Raw genomic sequence first — 26,901 nt, 5'->3', positions numbered from 1 at the left:
ACTGCTGAACTCAAAAAGCAGTTTATCAAGGCCTCAAATCATGGATCTTATGGTGGATCCGCACTGCATTTGCATTGTCTGTTTGCTGTATGATATGGGACAGGTATCCATGTGTTTTGTAATGCATCTCACATCTTCCCTAATAAGTTAGGATCCCTCAAGTGATGTTACTAAGGTTTTACATTTTTAGAAGATTTGCCAGCTCAACCTTTGTGAAGTAGCACTCGATATGATGTCTCTAGCTCAGAGATCTCCTGTGGGGAAGGATTTTTACATAGTTACATAGTTAGTAAGGCCGAAAAAAGACATTTGTCCATCCAGTTCAGCCTATAAAGAAAAGTGGATGTCACGCTGTGTTGTCCAGTCCTGCCCTGCATTGTAGAACTCTACACCGTAGGTGCTATCACAGGCACGGCTACACACGTCGATCGGCATGGGGTCTCTTGGGCCGTCCCGGGCCGGCCTCCTCCCACTTTAGGACTCTGGTTAGTTCTGATTCCCCCAGAGTCACAAATACCGACCTAGTGCAGCACCCCGAACGGATAAGCACAAGGCAGTCCAGAACCCCTAGACTCAAGCGATCCAACACTCAGCCTCCCTTGGTGGCCAGGATTACAGGCGCACGCCACTGCGCTCGGCAATATATATACATACCTCCTCTCTATTTATATGCCAGTTATGGCACAGACTTTTACCTTATGGAGACTTTAAAAAAAAAAAAAAAAAAAAAATCAACAGTGACCTGCTGAGAAAATGACCGCCCCTGCTGAGAAAATGACCGCCCCTGCTGAATATTTAGGAGAAATTCGTTGAGAAGTCGGTTGTTTTTCCCATGAGCTCATTTGCATATATTCATGAACAAGCGCTGTGATTGGCTGGCTGTAGAATGCTGCATCTCCAGCCATCTCAGAGAAGGGAACGCCACTTAGTGATGGGCACAGACAAGTTAGGATCCCTCAAGTGATGTTACTAAGGTTTTACATTTTTAGAAGATTTGCCAGCTCAACCTTTGTGAAGTAGCACTCGATATGATGTCTCTAGCTCAGAGATCTCCTGTGGGGAAGGATTTTTAGCTGCAGCTGCTATCCACAGACGGCCTCTATGTGCACTGTACCACGACCTGCCTTCCACCCTGAAAAAGAAAGCAGCGAGACACACAATGAACAGTCTGATCCAACAAATATGGAACTGCAGTCACATATCAAATGTAACCAGAGTCACACTGAGACAAAAGCGTGTTACTACACTTCTCATCAGCGGGGGAAGCTGTACAAATAGTGCAGATCCAGCCAAAGATGAGGCTCAGTCCTGCTGACAAATGTAGTATAAGCACAACGCTCCATATACAGGAACACGGCAATGTTATATCCCAATAATCCAGGAGGAATGTGCTATATATTAATACAAGGATTCTTCAGAGTTGTAAGAGTAATTTTGTAACTACTGTGTTTTACAGTTTAATTTTTCACCAATATTCAGTTATTTTGCATTATTTTCTCAACTCCTATACAATGCCACAATAAAAATCCTGCAGGTTGTGTAGGCCCACTTAAATCACATATAGGAAAGCCACAGCATAAACAAACAAAACAAAAAATAAAAAAAATGTATAGAAAATATTAAAGTGTGATAATACCACTGTATATATGCAATCATGTAAAGGGGTTGTCCAGCCTTAGGCTACAAATTGGGAATCCTCTGCCTGTGAACTGCACGCTATGGGTAGAGGGCGGTCAATAAATATACTAAATGATGTTGCTATTGTGAAAATGAGAAGATCATATTTTGTACAAACATAAAAAATGGAGAATATCATTCATATTGTGAGAAGTATCAGTTTGTGATTGCATCTTTAATATTGTGTGTTTCAATTGGGGAGAAAAAAAAACAATGGATGGAAACATGGGCACCATAAAAAATAGCATGTTTGACATTTTTTCCAGCTCTTGGGAGAGATTGGGCATGTTGAAATCCAACATGCCTGATGACCAATTCATCCTCCCAATATCTGCTGTCAAGTGAGAGTTTGGTGACCCTCCAACATAATTTATGGTGATCCTAAATTGTTCAGACTACATTTACCTTTTACTGTAAAGGTACAGTCACACTCAGCGACGCTGCGGCGATATAGACAACGAGCCGACCTAAACTAGATCGCTGGAGCGTCGCTGTTTAGGTCGCTGTAGAGACGTCAAACACAGCAACTCCAGAACGATGCAGGAGCGATCCAGTGACGTAACGGCGACTCACTTCTCGTTCTCGCTGGTTGTTAGCTCCATGTCAAACAGCCGGAGTGTACCGACTGGCTAGAAGGAGACGCTGCGACGCCCCCTATGCTCGTTGCTGGCGTCGTTGGTTTTGCTGTCAAACATGACGATACATGCCGACCTGGCGACGAAATAAAGTTCTGGACTTCTAGCTCAGACCAGCGATATCACAGCGGGATCCAGATCGCTGCTGCGTGTCAAACACAACGAGATCGCTATCCAGGACGCTGCAACGTCACGGATCGTTGTCGTTCTCTTTGCAAAGTTGCTGAGTGTGACGGTACCTTTAATGAGATGGCTGCTGATAAGTGATCTCTACAACAGAAATAGTCAAACAAACAAAAGAAACCTCAAGAAAAAAAAATATATATATACTTCAAAAAGTGGATTCTAACAACGTGACATTGTTTGATTATATATTCTCTATACGGGATTTGCTCCCTTTCAGATAATGCTCAGCCTCGGCTGCACTTTGTTAAAAAATAACAGATCATACTGTACTCCCCTCAATGGTCCTCCGGCAAATGTCCGCCACTGCTCCCACAGTCTGGCATTGTGAATCAGTGATCTGAGGGGGTCAGCGAGGGTAGACAGAACACCCCGTTCACAGCTGCTGAGCTCACCGATTGGCTTCCATGCCGTTGATGTGACGTCAGCGCTGCAGCCAGTGCCAGACACTGGGACCAGCAGCGGACAATCACCAGTGGACCTGAGGCATGCAAGTACAGCCTGTCTGCTATTTTTTTAACAAATTGCAGCCAGGACAGAGCACTACCTGAAAGTGAACAACCTCTTTTAAAATTCTGTTGTAAGCATCTATAAAATATTTCCACCATATTTTCTTTATAAGCGGTAGGAGTCTTGGATCAGAGTAACTTTAAAAGGTAACAGTACTTGTGATGAGCGAATATACTCGTTACTTGAGATTTCCTGAGCACGCTCGGGGGTCCTCCGAGTATTTTTTAGTGCTCGGAGATTTAGTTTTCATTGCCGCAGCTGAATGCTTTACATCTCTTAGCCAGCTTGATTACATGTGGGGATTCCCTAGCAACCAGGCAACCCCCACATGTACTTATGCTGGCTAACAGATGTAAATCATTCAGCTGCGGTGATGAAAACTAAATCTCCGAGCACTAAACAATACTCGGAGGACCCCCGAGCGTGCTCAGGAAATCTCAAGTAACGAGTATATTCGCTCATCACTAAATAGTACGCAAAGCAAGAGAGAATTCGGACACCATGTTTACCTTTTAAGGCCAGCAACGAGAAGAGACGCCCATGGCTGGTGCATACTCAGACACATGCCCTGATCGCTAATCTCCTGTAGCTCTTTGTCCTGTATCCGGAGTCTGCGGCGCTCATCTGAATCTTCTACACCAGTCCTTTTCCTACTTGAAGTAGCGCTCACCTGATCAACCCACTGGAAAAACAAGATAACAGAACGTTAAGAATAAACATATTAAAGGTTATCTGACAGTAGGTTTTTGCCGTGTAAGCTGAAAACAGCATGCTGTAGGGGTTAAAAACACAAATTTCAGTGATTCCTCTCTTATCGAGCTTTCTGGTTTTATCTGCCTGCAATTATTGTTTTAGCACCAGGATCTTATTAGTACACAATGCTGGGACACATCATTGCCTCCTGGTCCAACACGCCCACGTCTGTAATAGGCAGCTCATTGTCTACAGACATTGTACATAGAGAGCCTGGTGTGGGCGGAGTTAGCTTTCTCAGCTCTGCTTCATGCTAAATTTAATAGCTTGGATTGTGTCAGAATGTCTACACCCAGTTATCTAAGCGATACATCAATGGATTAAAATGCTCTTTACCTACATTATATTGCTCGCAGATTGGGGAAGGGGGGGGGGGAAATCGCAAAAACCTGCTGCCACATTCCCTTTAATAGTGCATTGAGGAATTAAAGTACAAATAGACAAGGTGATGTCTGAACGACTTTACAACCAAAGCACAATGGCAAAAAGGCTGCATGTCATTCAAGGTACAAAGCTTGTCACTGAGTGAAGGCAGAGTGTCCTGGGCATTATAGTGCGCTCCACACTGTAGTCATATTGTGAGAAAAGGTTTTGCATTATATTATTAGAGTCCAATTGTTTCCAAAGATGGAAAAGTATATCAAAGCTAGAATGTGCAAAGTAATATACAGAGAAATTACCTAAAGAAATTATTTGTAAAAAAAAAAAAAACTAGACTCATGATCATAAGCATTTAGTGGTGAAAACAACCAAAACCAAAGTCATTCTACCCTAGAATATGCTGGGTTATTGTACACGTACCAGTTTTACATGTTCTTAAGATTAAAAATGCCCCAAAAGAACAAAGAAATATAACCCCATTTTTTCCATTAGTACCGTGTACATCCTTTACTAGGCCATTTTGAAAAGGTTTAGTGGGTTTAATGTATCTATCCAGAAGTCACATATATAGGTGTTAATCGGCTATCTCCAGACTGACATTTCTTTTCAGGAATAATCTCCGAATACGTTATAGTAGACTTAAAGGGGTTATCCAGTCATAACAAATGTACTCAAAATAGCAAAATTATACTACTTATTAATTCAGTTCAATCACTAAAGGTAAAAAATTATTAAAATCAGAGCATTTCTTCAACCAGCACACACTTTTCATGTGGAGAAGGCTGGATGACAGCGGATATTCAATAGCCAAACCAGTCCCCTCCTCTGTCTATGCATATGCTATTGAGGAGTAGGGGCTGGGTGGGCGACGACATTTGGATGACCGCACAGCTGGATAAGAACCAGTGGTTCCACGAACAGAGATGTACTTCAGTTAACCTTTATTACACATGCTGTATGGGGCCTGGTTAACAGCAGTACAGAGTGGGGCTGGCCCCTTTTGTGCTTCTGTTCACCAGGCCCCATCATGCATTAAAGTGCTGTGCGCTGCAGCGCACACATCACCGATGGGTCAGGGAGCTTTCTTGGAGCTTCAAGGCCGTCTAACCTGGACAGTTGCGCAGCTCCAGCTCACTCCGCCTTTTCTGGACTTCCAGTCAGGTGATGGCGCGTACACGATGACATCATCGCGTACGCGCCATCCTGTACGAGGACGCCAGAAGCAGAGCTGCGTCTGCATGGGATCGTCAATGAGGTAAGCATGAAAAACTTTTTTCCCCTTTATAAAATGAATTCAATGGGTGATGGGGACTGCAAATGATGAGGTGTGGGGGGACTGCAAATGATGAAGTCAGGAGAGAATGGGGACTGTAAATGATGAATTGAGGGACAGGGGACAGCAATTGAATTGAAGGTGGGGGGTGGGGAGAGCAAATGACGACCTGGGAGAGAGCAAATAATGATGAATCTTGAGGGCGGGGGAGAGTAAATGATGTATTGAATGTGGGGGAGAGCAGTTGATAATGAATAGAGGGTGGGAGATAGGAAGACATGACAAAGAATTGGGGCGGAAGGGGCATGTAAATATAATGAATCGAAAGAGTGAGATGTACAGAATGGAGGGAGTTGAGGATGCAGTGACTGGTAATGAATTGGGAAAAAGAGTACAGGTGCTAATCAGTTTATATATTTATTAGGTGGGGAAAGTGACTATTTATAGTTGGTAGGGCACAGTGGTGGATTACAATTCATATTTGGAATGGTGGGCAGCATAATAACTAGAGCCCAACACACAGGCTCTCCATGCATGTGTCATGACTGTCACACAGCCGCGACACATGCACCTGCAGAGCCGAACAGCTGATCAGCCGGCGTGATCCAGGAAGCCGGGTTCCCTTTGCAGCTTATTCAGTAAGCACTATAGCTTGCTGAATATGAACCCGAAAATATTCGCTCAACTCTACCTGTGACCAGCTCGTCCATCGCTCGCCCCACCTCCCCATCTGCAAGTACATCGGGACTATAAGACGCACCCTCCCATTTACCTCCAAAATTTTGGAGAAAAGTGCGTATTTCACAGTCCGAAAATAATATGGTACATTATCACATGTGATTGATATTTATTAGTAAAATGTAGATTTTGCCATTTCAAGCATATCTTTTTTTTTTTTTTTTTTAAATTAACCCCTTCATGACCCAGCCTATTTTGACCTTAATGACCTGGCCGTTTTTTTGCAATTCTGACCAGTGTCCCTTTATGGAGGTAATAACTCAGGAACGCTTCAACGGATCCTAGCGATTCTGAGATTGTTTTTTCATATTTGACATATTGGGCTTCATGTTAGTGGTAAATTTAGGTCGATAATTTCTGCGTTTATTTGTGAAAAAAACAGAAATTTGGCGAAAATTTTGAAAATTTCACAATTTTCACATTTTGAGTTTTTATTCTGTTAAACCAGAGAGTTATGTAACACAAAATAGTTAATAAATAACATTTCCCACATGTCTACTTTACATCAGCACAATTTTGGAAACAAAATTTTTTTTTGCTAGGAAGTTATAAGGGTTAAAATTTGACCAGCGATTTCTCATTTTTACAACAAAATTTACAAAACCATTTTTTTTAGGGACCACCTCACATTTGAAGTGAGCTTGAGGTTTCTATATGGCTGAAAATACCCAAAAGTGACACCAATCTAAAAACTGCACCCCTCAAGGTGCTCAAAACCACATTCAAGAAGTTTATTAACCCTTCAGGTGCTTCTTTTTAGTCACAAATATGATCTTTTAGCAACAATTTTTTTATTTTCCCAAGGGTAAAAGGAGAAACTGGACCACGAAAGTTGTTGTCCAATTTGTGCTGAGTACGTTGATACCTCATATGTGGGGGTAAACCACTGTTTGGGCGCACGGCAGGGCTCGGAAGGGAAGGCGCGCCATTTGACTTTTTGAATGAAAAATTGGCTCCAATCTTTAGCGGACACCATGTCGCGTTTGGAGAGCCCCTGTGTGCCTAAACATTGGAGCTCCCCCACAAATGACCCCATTTTGGAAACTAGACTCCCCAAGGAGTCTATCTAGATGCATAGTGAGCACTTTGAACCCCCAGGTGCTTCACAAATTGATCCGTAAAAATGAAAAAGTACTTTTTTTTCAGAAAAAATTCTTTTAGCCTCAATTTTTTCATTTTCCTATGGGCAACAGGATAAAATGGATCCTAAAATTTGTTGGGCAATTTCTCCTGAGTACACCGATACCTCACATGTGGGGGTAAACCACTGTTTGGGCGCACGGCAAGGCTCGGAAGGGAAGGCGCGCCATTTGACTTTTTGAGTGGAAAATTAGCTCCAATCGTTAGCGGACACCATGTCGCTGTAATAATTATAGGGGATAACTAAGGAGACTCTCTGCGTGAAACAAGACAACTACAGGACACAGTTTTATAAGTGGTAAAGTCTATATTATCACACGGTGATTCAAACAGGTGCAGAGAGAAACTCAAGTCCACAACACTTGGTGTAAATATTAAACGCAACTTAGCAGTATATAGGAAACTTCAGAGGAAAATGCAATCAAGCAGAAAGTCTATGAAGCACAGTTATTCTTGAGGATACTTGACACAAATAAATCCTTGTCTTAGTCCAGGCACAGATAGATATGTTTATTAGGCAGTTCAAATCATATCTTAGCTCAACCAGGGAGGCCTGGTTAATAGTCTCAGGTTATTGCAAAGCAGCAAGAGCTTACATGACCAGCAAATGCAGATGGAAGTAAACACGAACAGCAGATGAAGGAGGATTACTGGAAACTTGTGTATGCAGCAGGAACTCAGAGCAGAGTAGCAGGATCACCACACAGGTTCACAGGAGCAGGTGTATAGCCAGGGAGTAATCAGAGGTCAGGAGCTGGATGCAAGGCAGAATACTCTAGCACAGACTGAAGGCTGGGGTGGAGTTTTATAGCAGGAGACACAGTGCACATGAGACCAAAGACGCCATCTTGGAAAAGGGCAGTAATGCACAAAAGGTAAAAAATGTTCAGAGTCCTGACAGTCGTGTTTGGAGAGCCCCTGTGTGCCTAAACATTGGAGCTCCCCCACAAGTGACCCCATTTTGGAAACTAGACCCCCCCAAGGAACTTATCTAGATGCATAGTGAGCACTTTAAACCCCCAGGTGCTTCACAGAAGTTTATAACGCAGAGCCGTGAAAATAAAAAATAATTTTTCTTTCCTCAAATGATTTTTTAGCCCGGAATTTTTTATTTTCCCAAGGGTAACAGGAGAAATTGGACCCCAAATGTTGTTGTCCAGTTTGTCCTGAGTACGCTGATACCCCATATGTGGGGGTAAACCACTGTTTAGGCGCACGGCATTTGGCTTTTTGAATGGAAAATTACCGTATATACTCGAGTATAAGCCGACCCGAGTATAAGCCGACCCCCCTAATTTTGCCACAAAAAACTGGGAAAACTTATTGACTCGAGTATAAGCCTAGGGTGGAAAATGCAGCAGGTACCGGTGAATTTCAAAATTAAAAATAGATACTCCATACCGTTCATTATGGCCCCATAGATGCTCCACATAAAGCTGTGCCACATATAATGCTCTGCACCGTTCATTATGGCCCCATAGATGCTCCACATAAAGCTGTGCCATATATACAATGCTCTGCACCGTTGCCCCATAGATACTCCACATAAAGCTGTGCCATATATACAATGCTCTGCACCGTTGCCCCATAGCTGTGCCATATATATAGTGCTCTGCACCGTTGCCCCATAGCTGTGCCATATAGTGCTCTGCACCGTTGCCCCATAGCTGTGCCATATAGTGCTCTGCACCATTGCCCCATAGCTGTGCCATATAGTGCTCTGCACCATTGCCCCATAGCTGTGCCATATAATGCTCTGCACCGTCCATTATTGCCCCATAGCTGTGCTGCTGCTGCAATAAAATAATAAAACACATACTCACCTCTCTTGCTTGCAGCTCCTCACGTCCCGTCCCGGCGTCTCTCTGCACTGACTGATCAGGCAGAGGGCGGCGCGCACACTATATGCGTCATCGCGCCCTCTGACCTGCACAGTCAGTGCGGAGAGAAGATGGCGCGACGCCCGGCGTGTGGAACGCGGACAGGTGAATATGTAATACTTACCTGCTCCCGGCGTCCCGCTCCTTCCCCCGGACAGCTGGTCTTCGGTGCCGCAGCCTCTTCCTCTATCAGCGGTCACCGGCACCGCTGATTAGAGAAATGAATTATGCGGCTCCGCCCCTATGGGAGGTGGAGCAGCCTATTCATTTCTCTAATGAGCGGTCCCACGTGACCGCTCAGGGGAAAAGGCTGTGGCACCGAAGACAGTGGGACGGGCAGGGGGAGCGACAGGATCGCCGGGACTAGGCGAGTATGCCTCAGCGCCCTCTCCCCCTCACCCGCCGACCCCACCACCGATCATGACTCGAGTATAAGCCGAGAGGGGCACTTTCAGCCCAAAAATTTGGGCTGAAAATCTCGGCTTATACTCGAGTATATACGGTAGCTCCAATCATTAGCGGACAGCATGTCACGTTTGGAGAGCACCTGTGTGCCTAAACATTGGAGCTCCCCCACAAGTGACCCCATTTTGGAAACTAGACCTCCCAAGGAACTAATCTAGATGTGTGGTGAGCACTTTGAACCCCCAAGTGCTTCACAGAAGTTTATAACGCAGAGCCGTGAAAAATAAATACGTTTTCTTTCCTCCAAAATAATTTTTTAGCCCAGAATTTTCTTAATTTTCCCAAGGGTAACAGGAGAAATTTGACCCCAAGCGTTGTTGTCCAGTTACTCCTGAGTACGTTGATACCCCATATGTGGGGGTAAACCACTGTTTGGGCACATGCCGGGGCATGGAAGTGAAGTAGTGACGTTTTGAAATGCAGACTTTGATGGAATGCTCTGCGGGCGTCACGTTGAGTTTGCAGAGCCCCTGATGTGCCTAAACAGTAGAAACCCCCCACAAGTGACCCCATTTTGGAAACTAGACCCCAAAGGAACTTATCTAGATGTGTGGTGAGCACTTTGAACCCCCAAGTGCTTCACGGAAGTTTATAACGCAGAGCCGTGAAAATAAAAAATCATTTTTGTTTCCTCAAAAATAATTTTTTAGCCCGCAGTTGTTTATTTTCCCAAGGGTAACAGGAGAAATTGGACCCTAAAAGTTGTTGTCCAGTTTCTTCTGAGTACGCTGGTACCCCATATGTGGGGGTAAACCACTGTTTGGGCACACGTCGGGGCTCGGAAGGGAGAGAGCACCATTTGACTTTTTCAACGAAAGATTGGCTGGAATCAATGGTGGCGTCATGTCGCGTTTGGAGACCCCCTGATGTGCCTAAACAGTGGAAACCCCTCAATTCTAACTCCAACACACCCCTATCCCTAATCCCAACCCTAACCCCAACACACCCCTAACCCTAGTCTTAACCCTAATTCCAACCCTAAGGCTATGTGCCCACGTTGCGGATTTGTGTGCGGATTTTTCCGCACCGTTTTTGAAAAATCTGCAGGTAAAACGCACTGTGCTTTACCTGCGGATTTACAGCGGATTTCCAGTGTTTTTTGTGTGGATTCCTATTATGGAGCAGGTGTAAAACGCTGCGGAATCCGCACAAAGAATTGACATGCTGCGGGAAAATACAACGCAGCGTTTCCGCGCTGTATTTTCCGCACCATGGGCACAGCAGATTTGGTTTTCTATAGGTTTACGTGGTACTGTAAACGTGATGAAAAACTGCTACGAATCCGTAGCGACCAATCTGCTGCGGATCCGCAGCCAAATCCGCACCGTGTGCACATAGCCTAATTCTAACCCTAATTCTAACCCGAGCCCTAAGTGCAACCCGAGCCCTAAGGGCAACCCGAGCCCTAAGGGCAACCCGAGCCCTAAGGGCAACCCGAGCCCTAAGGGCAACCCGAGCCCTAAGGGCAACCCGAGCCCTAAGGGCAACCCTAACCCTAAGTGCAACCCTAACCCTACCCCTACCCCCTAACCCTAGATCTAACCCTAATCCTAACGGAAAAACAAAAATAAATATATTTTCTGTATTTTATTATTGTTCCTACCTATGGGGGTGATAAAGGGGGGTATTTATTTACTATTTTTTTTATTTTGATCGCTGTGATAGAACCTATCACAGCGATCAAAATGTACAGAGAACGAATCTGCCGGCCAATTCGACGGGCACACTGCGCATGCGCCCGCCATTTTTCAAGATGGCGGTGCCCATGCGAGAAGACCGAGGACACCGGGAGGGACACCGGGACCAGGTAAGTATGGGGGGGAGCGATCGGACAGCGGGGGGGTAGAGGGGAGGACAGGGGAGGGTCGGAGGGGAGAGGAAGGCGCTTAGGACAGTTAGGACAGGACGGAGGGGTAGGGAACACTGACGGCAGCTGCAGATCGCCGCTATTGCAGCATCGGCCATGGCTGGATTGTAATACTGTAAAATTGTAATATTTCACCAATTTTAATAGGTGAAATATTACAGATTGCTCTGATTGGCTGTTGAAAGTGTAACAGCCAATCGGAGCGATCGTAGCCACAGGGGGGTGAAGCCACCCTCCCTGGGCTGAAGTACCACTCCCCCTGTTCCTGTAGGTCGGGTGAAATTGGAGTTAACCCTTTCACCTGACCTGCAGGAACGCGATCATTCTGTGACACAGCATATGTGCCACAGGTCGGATTGGCACCGACTTTCATGACGCATACGCTGTGTCGCAGGTCGGGAAGGGGTTAAAAATCCCTTCCCAATATCCGCTTTGCATATGCGGCAGAAGACGTAATCGTGTATGGAGCGGCCTGCACAATACTTGGTGTGCCAGAAGCATTATGCAGCTGTCACCTGCCTTTTAACGCAAGTAATATGAGCTTGCTCTGATGGCTGCCGCTTAATCTTGCTGTCAATCTCGGCTAATGGAATTTAGTACAGGGTGTGATAGTGGGAACATTGGAATTCAAAACTTCAATTTGTTCCTCACAAAACAAGTCCTATGTTGCCTGGGAAAAAAACCCCCAACTATCTTAGAAGAAGGGGAGAAAAAAAAACAAATGTGCAAAACCAAAAATTGGCTCTAACAGGAAATGTTCTAACCAATTATACTGGTAAAATAATATCCCTGCTCCGGGCCTCGAGTTTCACTGTATTTAAAGGACCAAAATAGTTTTAGGCAAAGGATGAATAAAAATATGAAGGAGATGCATGAAATGCCTCAGGATAATATGTACCACTCAAGAGTGCAAGGTGGGGGTGAATATTCATTAGTTTCACTGCTGCACAGACATAAAATCCATGGTACAAATACTAAATAAACTTGTGACAAAGCGTTCATGTATTAGAAACACATTACAAATTCCAACTATCCCATTGTATTTTTACAAGCATTTCTGCTCCAGTTTCCTTACCACTGGTGGGGGAAACATCACAGCTGGATTCAAAAGCAGGGAATCACGTGTATTCTCCGAGCTTCCCGCTGGCTTTGCTTTTGTGCCCGAGTTGACTGCATGGACAACCTCATCAAACCTGTCAGGACAGGGAAACATTTTGAATGCGACAATCCTTTATAGACTAAATATTATAAATCACATTAACAAAGATGTATAAAAAAATGCATGAGCTGCAGTGCTGTTAAATGCCTAAACCACATTATCTAGCTATGAGCTGATCGCTTTGCACAACCCCAGTTCGCGGTCCAGGATCTCTGGCTGTGGACAGGACTTGTGCAAATTTACTGACCTTCCAGGTTCCTCAGTGCAGTGGTTGATTTGCCGGCCTGGTGTGACATCTGTGCGCCGTATGGCACGCCCATGACAATGCACCAGCACAGCCAATCATAAGACAAGCCAGAGATCCTGGAAGGTCAGGAAATTCACCCTTCTCCTGTCCACAGCCAGAGATCCTGGAAGATCAGGAAATTCACCCATCTCCTGTCCACAGTCAGAGATCCTGGAAGATCAGAAAATTCACCCTTCTCCTGTCCACAGCCAGAGATCCTGGAAGATCAGAAAATTCACCCTTCTCCTGTCCACAGGCAGAGATCCTGGAAGATCAGGAAATTCACCCATCTCCTGTCCACAGCCAGAGATCCTGGAAGATCAGGAAATTCACCCTTCTCCTCTCCACAGCCAGAGATCCTGGAAGATGAGGAAATTCACCCTTCTCCTGTCCACAGCCAGAGATCCTGGAAGATAAGGAAATTTACCCTTCTCCTGTCCATGGCCAGAGAGCAGTGACCTGGACAGTGGTTGCACAAAGCGATCTGCTCATCTCTAATATTAACCCTTTCTCCAAGAGCCATAACTTTTATCACATAGCCATACGAGGATCTCCTTTTTTAAGTGGCAAGCTGATATTTTTATTGATACCATCTAGGGGTAGCTATGATGGTTTTATCGCTTTTTATTGCATTTGTTTTTGCAGCATCAAAAACAAAACAAAAATAAACACACAATTCTGGCGCTTACCAATCGGATTAATTAATTTTATATTTTGATCTTTCACAGACCAAGCGATACACTTATTTTTTTTATAAATGTTATAATTTCTTTATTGCTAATGGGTGAAAAGAGGATTGAAGGAGGATTTGAGTTTATATTTATTCTATTCTATAGCTTTAAAAACATCATTTTCTTCAACTTTGTTTTTAGTACGCTTAGAGAAGTTGAACCTGTGATGTTCTGATCACTTACACTACTATATACGGTACTGCAATACCAGGATACCTCCTTTGATAAAGTGAAGACGCGAAACATGCGTCAGGGGTCGTGGGAAGGATGTTTAAAAGTTCGGACCTACGATGGGTAAGCAGTATCTCTCTCTTAGCACTTTACCTTTGGATGAATTGTAGGTATACCGGATAATTTATTCCAGCATCCACCTGTTAGCGCCATCTTTGTGCACCTTATTGTGATTATTTTTTCCTCTCTGCTTGCCCAACTTCTATTTTTTTTTACCCACAGTCTGCCTTTTTGGTTACCTGCCTGTCTCCTCCTTCCCCTTTATTTGTTGTTGCATCATGAATTGTTTAATTATGTATGACGGTTTAATAAAAGTTATTTATTTTATCATTTGGTGGTCATTGCGCTACTCTTTTTCGCTGTTAAAAAAAAACATAACAAAACAGGATATTGAAGTATATAGGTATATAGTGAAAATCATCGTCTCTTCTCAATGTCAGGTCTTCATAGGATCACCGTGATGGCAGACACAGGGGCCTTCAACAGATATTCAGTTGGCATAGAAACCCATTGGGAGCCTGCGATCACTTTGCAGAGGCGGTTGATGGGCATGTGGAACAATGAGCTCACTGGTCCGCTCGCATTAGAGATCGCTGTCAGAGACTGAAAATGTTACCTATAGTTGGTTGAGCTCAACTCCACCTATTGCTCTTAGAAGCAGATGATGGCTGAATAAAACACTCAGTGTCTGCCGGCAATGATGAACACTCAGTCCTCAGAAGTATCAGTACTTCCAATGTCAGGAAAAGGTTAAATATCAAATTGTTTTTTTGGTTTAAACTCTAGGTGTTACATCCACTGATGAGTGAGATTAACATATGGCTCTTCCTTACCTCTTGTGATACTCATCCAGATCTCCGCCTTCTTCTAGAACCTTACGTCCTGCAAAATCTATAGTCACCTTGCGGGAAAGTCGAGAAGCGTGACGCAGCTCTTGCAATTCCTGTTCCTTCTTGCGAAGAGTCTCGCGTTCAGCCTGAGACAACCATTGGTTGGAATCAGTGGAGAAGTAATCAGACTCATCGTCAATTACATGAGTGCGTCGCACACTGTATATCCACAGCAAGAGAAGAGAAGACAAGACGAGGTCAGAAAGGTATAAAACGTAAGTTTGTGTGTCAAGAACAAAAACACAACAAATCCTAATCTGAGAATATGTACTAGATTAAAAACTGGATAACCGAAGATATCCATTACTGAAAATGAGAGCAGAAGACGTCCACTTGGTACGGTTCTCACTTTTAGGTGTGGTGTTACATTGGTAGCCATTACCTGCATATAGCTACCGTGATAATCGGACTTACTCTGCCATATGCAGTCATTTCAAAGACTCAATGCAGAATAAATGAAGAAGACTGCCCATGTAAACAAATCTTTTTAATTAATCCATTAAAAGCTTGTATGCTCAGGCAAGCAGAGTATTGTGGCAAGACACATAGCAGGCGACGTCCGTTTAGAATCTACTGACATTTCTATGGGCCATTAATAAAGAAGATTTTATTACGTGGAGAATGCCGTCAGCTTCTTCTCTATTTCACATCTGTTTCCAGTTACTTATACAGGTATCATGGACACTAATTCCACAGTGCTTAGCATTCACGTCAGTCCCTGCCCCCAATAAATATTGCAGTATAACTGAGTGATACCTCGTCTTATCATATTCCAGGAGCTTGTCACGATGCTGCTTTGCTCTTTCTAAACCTTCATTTAGTCGCATTTCTTGATGTGGTAGAAGATCCATTTTCAAACCTGTTTCAGCACCTGTAACAAGATCATTTATGATCACCCACAAAACATTAAAAAAAAACCATTCCAGGCGTTACATGGCAACTTAGTCACAAGTCTTTTATTGTTCCCGATGGGGAAAATGTTACCAACAACCTTCAATTATTGCAGAAACTCCACAGATGGGTATACACTCAGGACAGCGGTCTGCTGAATGAACGTTTGGCTGCCTCCCCATACACTAAAACGCTCAGTGCAGCAGAGTATTCATGCGTTTTCAATGTGGAGAGAGAAGAAACCAGACACTAATGGTAGCGGATTATCTCTCTTCAAAATATAAGGATTGACCATTGGACTTCCAACAGTCCCATTCTTTTCTCGGCCATAGGGGGAAGGCCCCCAAACACATCAGATGGTTAGCCCACCCTGCCAAAACCGGCAAGTTCAGAGAACTGTGATCTATGAAGTATGAGTGCCTTTAAGAGTTTATTAAGGACATTTTTTTTTCTTTCTAAAAAAGGATCTAAAAACTAAACAACTGGCTCCTGCAAGCGATTCAGCTGCTCCACATCACCAGAGCAGCACTTGCTTCTCCAGGCTGCTCCTGCCGGCCTCATACTCTGCAGTTAGGCAGAGGGGAAGCGGCTGTCAATCATAACGTCGGCATTCATGAACTGTTAAGAGAGCACAGCAGAAAAGAAGCCGCTGCTCTGTCGACATAGGACATCAGCATAAGCCACCGACTTGCCAGCTGGATCAGTCCGTGACCGCTCTGTACTGGTGGCCATTGGCGCGGACACAACAAGCAAGCAGGTAGCAACTCCCGGTCTGTTAGTGCTTAGGCCCATAATTAAAAAAAAAAAAAATGTTTAAAAAAAGTCCCAGATAACCACTTTAACACAATGGGCGATTGTGCAATATTTACAAGATCTTATGTAGGCTTTCCACAAAAAGATACACACTGCATTGTGAACACAAATGTAATAAGAATCACATATAACTGAGGAGTCATGTAATTTTAGCCTAGTATTGTAGAAATGTCCATATCATGCGGTAATAGAAAGGACAACTGTATATTTTGGTAAATAAAATCATGATGGTTTGTCTCTTGTTCTTGTAGACCAACCTGAAATGGAACAAAAACCCAAAGCCTTTAGAATTTTTTTCCCCCCTTCAAGAATTAAAATATTAAGATCTAGCTTACCGCCCAAGAGCTTCTTTCGTAATTTCTGACTTTTATTGGAGTCTCTTACTAGAATATCAGCTTCTTCTTTTGTACACACCTAAGAGCATCCAATATTAAAACAAGAACATAAATAAATGCTGAGCATTTCGTGTTCAAACTTTTTTTTTTTTCTTCACATTTTAGAAAAAGTGAAGAGTCTTACTAGGTTGCCGCAAAACAAACATGGTCCCGATCCCTCTTGTTCGCACACAATACGTCCACAAGTAATGCAGTTGTTAATAAGCTTATGCTTTTGGGCCAGACATTCACATGGGTAACGGCCCGGGATCAGCACAGCCAAGCGATCCTGTCCTTCTTTAGTGTACAGGCTAACAAACTTCTGTTTTTTCTTTGAGGATGACAAAGCCGCCACTTCCTGGGCCTGGGCCTGCTGTGGGGGAACATGATACATTACATTAGGAAGACCTTTACCATAGCACACTGATTAATGGAAATATGTGACTTTACAACCAGATGAATATAACTAAAGATAAGTGGAACTTCATCACCACCTATAAACAATCTATTACTAAAAAAATTACTAAAATTTGTAATAAAATTACCAAATATTGGCCGATTATTAAAGATTACCCTATTCTGTATAATATAGTCTACCCGATAAACCAAACATCATTTATCATCAGAATATGACCCTAAAAAACTCATTTGGTAGATTAAAACCTACTTGTACGCCTGTTTTAGGTGGGGATAGATCCTCAAACTTATTAGTTTGCTCCTACAGTTGTGGCAGTAGGAAGTGCCTTAATTTGATTGAAACGCCTTGCAGAAATTTTGAATCTTTTCACACTGGAAGAAAATATCCTAACGTCTCAGTTGCCACTCAAACTATGTTATGCATCTGCTTCAATGCAGTTGCAATCTTCAGTATATAGTCAGAACATTCCAACCACCACATAGTGGACCTTAGTGACCAAGTCAATTTTTACAATTCTGACCAGTGTCACTTTATGTATTAATAACTCTGGAACACTTCAATGGATCCCACTGATTCTAAGACTGTTTTTTTCGTGACATATAGTACTTAATGATAGTGATAAATTTTCTTCTATATGACTTGCGTTAATGAAAAAAAATGGAAATTTGGCAAAAATTTAGAAAATATTCAAACTTTTAATTTTTGTGCTGTTAAATCAGAGAGTTATGTCATACAAAAGAGTTCAGAAATAACATTTCCCAGGTGTCTACTTTATATCAGCACAATTTTGGAAACAGTTTGCTTTGTTAGAAGGGAAGGAACGCCATTTGACTTTTTAAACACAAAAATGGCTGGAATCGAGAGCTGACGCCATCTCGCGTTTGGAGAACCTCTGCTGTGCCTAAAGAGTGGAAACCCCCCACAATTGACCCCATTTTGGGAACTACCCCCCCCCCCCAAGGATTTTATCCAGAGGTATAGTGAGCATTTTGAACCCACAGAATTTGATAACATTAGGTTGCCATATTGAATATGTCATCATTAGTGTTGAGCACAAGTGCTCTCTACTCCAGTTTGCATCGGGTGCTTGGTTATGCACCATATATCACGGGTGCTTGAGTGACATGCTCTAGTCCCTGTCCCGCATGTTTTGTGGTTGTTAGACACCCCAAAAAGACATGCGGGGATCCGTGATACTCTGTGCATACCCGAGCACCCGATACAAACTCTTTCAATATTAAAAAAAAAAAAACTAAAAAGCACAAACATTCAAATCACCCCCTTTTGCCCACCCATTATAAAAGCAATGCTTGCTACCTGCTGGAATTTAAGGTGCTCCCTGCACTATTCTGGCATATTAAAATATGAGGTTAGTGTGGGGTCTCTAGAAGGGATTCTAATATACATGCTTCAGGTAAATATATATATATGGTCTTGTAAATTTTCACTGACCTTAGCCAAGTCCATTGGGGTCTTAACCTCTTCAGCAGCCGATGTAGTCACAGCGGATGTCGGGAGAGGCTCCAGTTTGTTCCTTCCTTTACGTCTGCCTTTTTTTGTTTGGTCTATAAACGACAACCCTTGCAAGCCTGGTGTATCTGACATGTGAAAACATTTGTTTTATTCTGTTAATACCACATTTTCCACCCTATAGCACAAGCAATTCCTACTGTTGCCCATCAGGAGCTATACTTTTTTTTATTTTATAGTGGTATGAAGGTTTGTTTTTTTGCACAACAAAATGCATTTTTATTGCCACTATTTTGACGAAAATTTACGGTGGGGAAAAATAAGGGTATATAATAAATATATATATATATATATATATATATATATATATATATATATATATATATATACACACACACACATACACACACACTGTGGATTTTGTAAAAATCATACAATGTGATTTTAAGGTTCTTATTTTTAGATTCTGTTTCTCACAGTTGAAGTGTACCAATGATAAAAATTGAAGACCTCTCCATTCTTTGTAAGCAGGAAAACCTGCAAAATTGGCACGGTGTCAAATACTTGTTTTTCCCACTGTAAGTTATCATTTAAACCTAAATTCATCCTCTATGGGACTGACACAAATAGCCAAGTACAGCTCTTGGTAATGTCAGTAAGTCCCATACAGAATAAAAGGATCAATGATGCTCAAGTATACCCTCCACACACACCATTCAGACAGGACTTTTCAAAGAACCATTTTCAGGATCAGTGGGGGTCCCAGCAATCAATAAGTCATTCCCTATTCTACCAATAGGGGACAATTAACTTGGTACAACCCCTTCAAGTTAATTAGTTTTATTACAAAAAGAGTAAGGGTCACATGAGCATGAGAAACACTAGCAATATTCACACAGGAAGAATCAATCGAGAGTACTAAAATAGTGGATATTGAAAAATTAAACTGTTAATCGAAAGTAAAAAAAAAAAAAAAAGTATTTTAACAGACTGGTATTTCTCAGAATGAAGGTGTTGTGCCAAATAATGCCAAGCTTGGTCTCACATCCTTAGATATAATCGAAGAAGATGATCAAAAACTATGTACTAAGAACAGACAGAAGAGGGATGTTATGTCTAGTAAGAATTTTGACCAGAAATAGGAGTATCGCATACTTGCGGCTTCATGAGCACCCGCTTTCATCGACAACACTGGAGAATCATGACAGTGTGCGCAACCCCTTAAAGACCTTGATTACCAGGCCAATTTTTTTTTTAAATCTGACCACTGTCACTTTATGCGGTAATAATGCTGAAACACTTCAACGGATCCCACTGATTCTGAGACTATTTTCTCGTGACATATTGTACTTCATAATACTTGCAACATTTGTTCGATATGACTTGCATTTGTGAAAATATTGGAAATCAGCCGAAAATGTTCTAAAAATTTCACAATTTTCAAACTTTTAATTTTTATGCCCTTAAATCAGAAAGTTATGTCATACAAAATAGTTAATAAGTAACATTTCCCACATGTCTACTATACACCTGCATGATTTTTTTTAAACTTTTTTTTTTGTTAGGACGTTAGAAGGGTTAAAATTTGATCAGCAATTTCTCATTTTTCCAACAAAATTGACAAAACCGTTATTTTAGGGACCTCCTCACATTTGAAGTGACTGAGGGGCCTATATGACAGAAAATACCCAAAAGTGACACCGTTCTAAAAACTGCACCCCTTAAGGTGCACAAAACCACATTCCAATAAGCTTATTAATAACCCTTCCGATGCTTCACAGGAACTAAAGCAATGTGGAAGGAAAAAAAAATGAACATTTAAACTTTTTTTTTTCTTTTCACAAAAATATTACTTTAGCTCCAAATTTTTTATTTTCACAAAGGGTAAGAGAAGAAAATGGAGCCTAAAATTTGTTGTGCAATTTTCCGAGTACACAGATACCACACATGTGGGGAAAATCCACCGTTTGGGCACACAGCAGAGCTCTGAAGTGAAGTAGCACTGTTTGACTTTTTGAACACAAAAATGGGTGGAATCGAGAGCAGACGCCATGTTGCGTTTGGAGAGCCCCTGATGTGCCTAATCAGTGGAAAACCCCACAAGTTACCCCATTTTGGAAACTAGACCCCCCCCCCCCCCAAGGAACTTATCTAGATGTGTGGTGTGCACTTTGAACTCCCAAGGTGATTCACAGAAGTTTATAAAAGTAGAGCTGTGGAAAGAAAAAAAAAAAAATTTAAGCCCCAATTTTTTATTTTCACAAGGGTAGCAGGAGAAAATGGACACCCAAATTTGTTGTGCAATTTCTCATGAGTCCGCCGACATCCCATGTCGGGGAAAAGTATTGGTTGGGTACACGCAGGGCTCGGAAGGGAAGGAGTGATGTTTTGGAACGTAGACTTTGATGGAATGTTCTGCAGGTGTCCTGTCACATTTGGAGAGCCCCTGATGAGCAAAAAATAAAAAATAAAAAGTGATCCCATTTTGGAAACTACATGGATTTTGTCCAAAAATATAGTGAGTTGTTTGAACCCACAGGTACCACACAGAATTTGATAACATTAGGTTGTCAAATTGAAAATTCTCTCTTTTTTTTTTCCTTTCACAAAACAGGGATTTTAGGTACTCACCGAAAAAATCTCTTTCCAGTTCACCATCCTGACAGCACTATTGGAGGATGTCCTTCTTACCCTCAGTGGGACAGGAACACTTCCGGCCGCGACGAGCGCCGGACAGAGGGATGCCAGCGACGGCCTCAGGAGAGGCCTTCCAGCACGGTCAGACCGCGTGGGACGCAGTAAGGAGGGCAGGATCAACCAGGTAAATCCTATATAAACATCTTATGGGGGTCTGTATGCCGCCGGCCATCCTGACAAAAGCAGCACTCGGCTATATGGTAGATTGTCCTCACTATGGAGGAAACAGCCAGACCTGAGGGGACTGACCAGCTTCAGGGGCACGTGAGTAGGCTATACTAAGCCATACCACAATGCTCACCCCTCCCCCTACTTCCCTATCTAAAGCAGTCCCGATGTATTTCTATCTATCCTAGGCAGAACCTCCTATCCCCACATCCGAGAGGAAAAAAATCAGGGAAAAATAAATGGCCGATATGTGCTGCTAAATTTCCAGAAAATTGGCGGAAGCCACTATGCAAGTCAGGCACAGCTAAAATTGTGGGTGATGAACAGACTACATTATTAGCCAGTATGAGGACAATGATTCGTCAAGAGGTTCAGGTATCCATCTCAAGCTTGAATCTTCCCCAGACAAGCCAGTCGGAACCGCAAACATCACGGAAAAGGCCAAGAGAGTCCAGTCCCTCTTCCGAAGGAGAGATTTTGGAGGATTCAGACCAGGAGGAAAGAGACGGATCATTGGGCAGAGATATCTCTTCTCGGCGGCAGATACAGATGAGCTTCTTTATGCTGTTCGTAACACCATGCAGTTACAGGACACGGCAGAGGAGACCTCGATCCAGGATGAAATGTTTGGCGGATTACATGCCCAGGTCACAAAGGTTTTTCCAGTCCACAACCACATCCGTTCCATGATTCTGGAAGAATGGCAGGAAGCGGAGAAGAGACTAGTAGTGCCCAGAGATTTCAGACTCCGTTTGCCTTACAATCCAGAGGACTTTAAAGTGTGGGATGAAGTTTCCAAGATTGATGTTCCGTTGGCAAAAGTGGCGAAGACGACCTCAATTCCATTCGAGGACTCCTCCTCTTTAAAGGATCCTATGGATCGCAAAGCAGATGGACTGCTCAGGAGAACTTGGGGAGTCCTCTGCAGCAATAATACGGGCCAATATAGCTGCAACATCGGTAACCCGGTCAATGCATCTATGGATAGATGATTTGGAGGAACATCTCAAAGCTAAGACTTCCAGAGATGTTATTCTCAAATCTCTTCCATTACTTAAACTCGCAACAGGCTTTATGGCGGACGCTTCAGCAGAGTCTGTACGCTTCGCTGCCAGAAGCGAGTCCTTATCCAACGCGGGCTGAAGAGCCATCTGGCTAAAGACCTGGTTGGGGGATATCCAATCAAAAAATAAATTGTGCAGAATCCCATTCTCAGGGAATAAAGTATTTGGGCCCATTCTAGATGACATCCTAGAAAAAGCCTCAGCTAAAAAGAAGGGGTTCCCTGAGGAAAATACAAAAAAGTACCAGCCCTTTCGTAGACCCCGACCTAGTCAGAAGACAGACTACAGGGGGAAAGGGAAGACTGGGAGGTGGTCTTATCCCAAGGGTGGAAAGGGTAGAGACTCCATCTTCCCAAGTGCAGGTACAGGAAAGCCGAATAAATGACATCAAGGTGGGTGGTCGGTTACAAAAATTTCTAGCGGGTTGGCAGAAAGTATCCCAAAATCCTTGGATTCTGCAGGTAATTGCTCAGGGGTACAAGATAGAGTTCTCCAGCAGTCCCCCAGAAATATTTGTTGTATTCCGACCCTGTCCGCCCTCAGGACTCCTCTATGTGGACAAACATCCAGGAGTTGATAGAGTTAGACGCAATAGTCCCAGTACCCATCTCAGAAAGAGGCAAAGGCCATTACTCCCATTTGTTTTCAATAAAAAACCATCGGGGGACTCCCGAACGATCATAAATTTAAAACCCCTAAACAGGTGGGTCCGGTACAAAAGATTCAGGATGGAATCTATAAAGTCCACAACGCCTCTCATAGACAAGGACATGGTGATGTGCACCTTAGATCTAAGCAATGCATACTACCATGTCCCAGTACACACAGCCTACCAAAAATTTCTGAGATTTGCCCTAATGAACAATGGAATATTGTATCACTTGCAGTTCAAATGTCTCCCCTTCGGGCTCGCTTCAGCGCCCAGAATATTCACCAAACTGATGTCAGAAGTTGTGGCCTATCTAAGAAACCAGAATGTGACCATAGTGCCATATCTGGACGACTTTCTGATAATGGCGAGATCAGAGAAACTTCTCTGAATAGACTGCAGCTTCACACTTTCCATCCTACAGGATCTGGGGTGGATTGTGAATTGGAAAAAATCTTGCCTGGTCCCAGAATGAAATTTTTGGGGGTCATATTAGACTCCAATGTCAGAACATCTTTTTTACCAGAAGACAGACAGGAGGCCTTAATCAGGCACATACATCAATTCAGGAGAAGTACCCCCTCCATAAGAGAAGCAATGAGGATTCTGGGCTTTATGACGGCATGCATACCCTGTGTGAAATGGAGCCAATTCCACTCGCGGGGATTACAGAGAGAGATTTTGAAATCTTGGAACAGGAAACAGAGTTCCCTAGACAAGAAGATGTTTGTGTCTCCATCAGTAAAGAGATCCCTAACCTGGTGGACCACACCGAAGAACCTAAAAGAAGGAGTTCCATGGATCCTCGATCCCTGTGTTACCGTTACCACTGACGCCAGTCAATTCGGATGGAGCGGTCATATAGAAAGGACAAACTACCAGGGAGAATGGACTCCCCAGATTGCCGCAAGGTCATCAAACTTCAGGTAGCTATATGCAATCTGGAAGGTGTTACACCAGGCCCAGTCACAGGTCAGGGGCAGACACGTAAGGATACTGTCCGACAATGTCACAGCAGTGGCATTTCTAAGACACCAAGGAGGTCCGAAACATCCACCACTGCAACACCTAGCAGACCAGATTTTCAGATGGGCGGAGAAATCTGTCAAATCCATCTCGGCAGTTCACCTGGAAGGCGCCAAGAATCAAGTAGCAGACTACTTGAGCAGAAAGTCTGTACATCCCGGAGAATGGGAACTGAAGCCAGAGATATTCAGCAGTCTGTGCCAAAAATGGGGAACTCCTCAGGTGGACCTTTTTGCCACCAGGTCAAATACAAAGACCAGAACATTTTTCTCTCTCAATCCTTTAGACGGAGCCACTGCAGTAGACGCCTTGTCTCAGTATTGGGGAGAAGGTCTCCTGTACGCATTTCCGCCTCTTCCTCTGATACCGAAGACACTTGGGAAGATACGAGACGAGAGCGCAACCGTAATCCTGGTGGTTCCTTTTTGGCCAAAAAGGAGCTGGTTCTCTCTACTATCCAGAATGTCAACAGAGAGACCAATCTTTTTACCGAACAGGCAGGACCTTCTACTACAGGGGCCGGTGTTCCACAAAGACCCAGACTCTTCACCTGTCTGCTTGGATCCTGAACGGCAAACCCTAAGATCCAGAAGCCTGTCAGAAAAAGTCATTACTATACTCCAGGAAAGCAGAAAGCCGGTGACTTCAGCAATTTATAACAAAATCTGGAAGCGGTATTGTTCCTTTCTGGGAGAATTCTCTGTGGATACTTCAAAACCTGACATTCCCAGAATTCTTGACTTCCTACAACTTGGTTTTGAGAAGGGTCTCCGGCCTAGTACTTTAAAAGTACAGATTGCAGCGCTTAGTGTCTTTTTTGATACGTCACTAGCCTCCCATCCTTGGATAGCAAGATTTTCCAGGGCCATGCAGAGAATGAGACCACTTGTGAGAAAATCAACTCCTCCTTGGGACCTAAACCTGGTCCTGAATACCCTGTGTAAAACCCCGTACTTGTTGTCAGAAGATACGGGCATAGCCAATCTCTCCTTTAAAACTGCCTTTCTGATTGCCATCACGTCAGCTAAAAGATTGGGGGAGATGCAGGCTCTTTCCTCTCAGGACCCATATCTTCAGATCTTTGACGACAGGATAGTCTTAAGACTTAACCCAGCATTCCTTCCCAAAGTAGTGTCCTCAACAAATATAAATCAGGAGATAATCCTTCCCTCATTCTGCCAACACCCTAGAAACTCAAAGGAAGGGGTCTACCATAACCTTGATGTTAGGGAGACTGTTCTAAAATACCTGGGGGCGACTGATAGTTGGAGACAGGACACTAACTTGTTCATACAATACGGGTGTCCAAACAGAGGTTGCAAGGCAGCAAAATCAACCATTGCTAGGTGGATCAAAACCATGATAAACCTAGCATATACAGACCAAGGGAAAGATCCCCCGGATACTCTAAAGGTACCGTCACACTCAGCGATATAGACAACGAGCCAATCGCTGCAGCGTCGCTGTTTAGGTCGCTGTAGAGATGTCAAACACAGCAGCTCCACAACGATGCAGGAGCGATCCTGTGACGTAGCGGTGACTCACTTATCGTTCTCACAGGTCGTTAGCTCCATGTTTAACATTGCTGACATCGTTGCTTTTGCTGTCAAACACGACGATAAACGCTGATCTGACGACCAAATAAAGTTCTGGACTTCTAGCTCCGACCAGCGATATCACAGCGGGATCCAGATCGCTGCTGCGTGTCAAACACAACGAGATCGCTATCCAGGACGCTGCAACGTCACGGATCGCTGTCGTTCTCGTTGTAAAGTTGTTTAGTGTGAAGGTACCTTTAGATCCCAATCAACCCGAGCTATCTCTACATCATGGGCGGAGAAGGGGGGAGCCTCAGCTGAGCAAATTTGTAGGGTGGCGACTTGGACTAGTCTTTCTACCTTTGCTAGACACTATGAATTAGATGTCTCATAAGATCAGTTAGCTTTTGGTAGAAAAGTATTGCATGCAGTAGTCCCACCCTAGTTTAACATCCTTTGGTATTTCTCCAATGGTGCTGTCAGGATGGTGAACTGGAAAACGGTAATTAGTCTTACCGGTAATTGTATTTCCAGGAATCCATCCTGACAGCACTACTAGTTCCCTCCCACTGCAAGTTTATACTATTGACTAATGTGATGTAACATTGGTATATACTGTTAATAAACTCTCTCTTTGCATCCATCCAGATGTGGTACTTAGAAAATCACTGGTGGGTGGAGTGGGGAGGGTCCTTTTAACCGCTTGTTGTTCCTGTCCCACTGAGGGTAAGAAGGACGTCCTCCAATGGTGCTGTCAGGATGGATTCCTGGAAATACAATTACAGGTAAGACTAATTACCGTTTTCTTGGAGCCTCCATTGAGGGTCACAGGTAACCATGGGTGTATGCTGGTGTCGCTAGGAGGCTTAAACTATGCAAAAAAGGAAAATAGCTCCTCCTCCGCAGTATACACCAACCGACAGGCACAAAGTACCTCAGTTAGTGTTAAAGCAGTAGGAGAAGCAACCAAAAACTCAACATATGTACCAACCCA

The 26,901-nt window shown here is 43.4% G+C and overlaps 1 protein-coding gene across 2 annotated transcripts in view; it reads right to left on the bottom strand.

Annotated features, from left to right (window-relative positions):
• The window catches only part of TRIP4 (thyroid hormone receptor interactor 4), a 55,076-nt gene that overhangs the window by 9,252 nt on the left and 18,923 nt on the right, over positions 1 to 26,901 (bottom strand). The window contains exons 3-10 of one of the 2 annotated variants that reach the window (XM_077264017.1): positions 18,748 to 18,893; positions 17,023 to 17,250; positions 16,839 to 16,917; positions 15,556 to 15,670; positions 14,743 to 14,958; positions 12,578 to 12,695; positions 3,515 to 3,687; positions 1,008 to 1,132 (exon numbers count right to left, since the gene is read on the bottom strand). In XM_077264017.1, coding sequence (XP_077120132.1) covers positions 1,008 to 1,132; positions 3,515 to 3,687; positions 12,578 to 12,695; positions 14,743 to 14,958; positions 15,556 to 15,670; positions 16,839 to 16,917; positions 17,023 to 17,250; positions 18,748 to 18,893 — 1,200 coding nt within the window. The remainder of the gene's footprint in view (positions 1 to 1,007; positions 1,133 to 3,514; positions 3,688 to 12,577; positions 12,696 to 14,742; positions 14,959 to 15,555; positions 15,671 to 16,838; positions 16,918 to 17,022; positions 17,251 to 18,747; positions 18,894 to 26,901) is intronic. The other variant, XM_077264018.1, reaches the window with a different exon arrangement.

The sequence above is a fragment of the Ranitomeya variabilis genome, chromosome 5 (assembly GCF_051348905.1).
Source record: "Ranitomeya variabilis isolate aRanVar5 chromosome 5, aRanVar5.hap1, whole genome shotgun sequence".
Lineage (NCBI taxonomy): Eukaryota > Metazoa > Chordata > Amphibia > Anura > Dendrobatidae > Ranitomeya > Ranitomeya variabilis.
The sequence above is the reverse complement of the archived record's forward strand: the minus strand, read 5'-3'. Positions and strand labels throughout refer to the sequence as shown.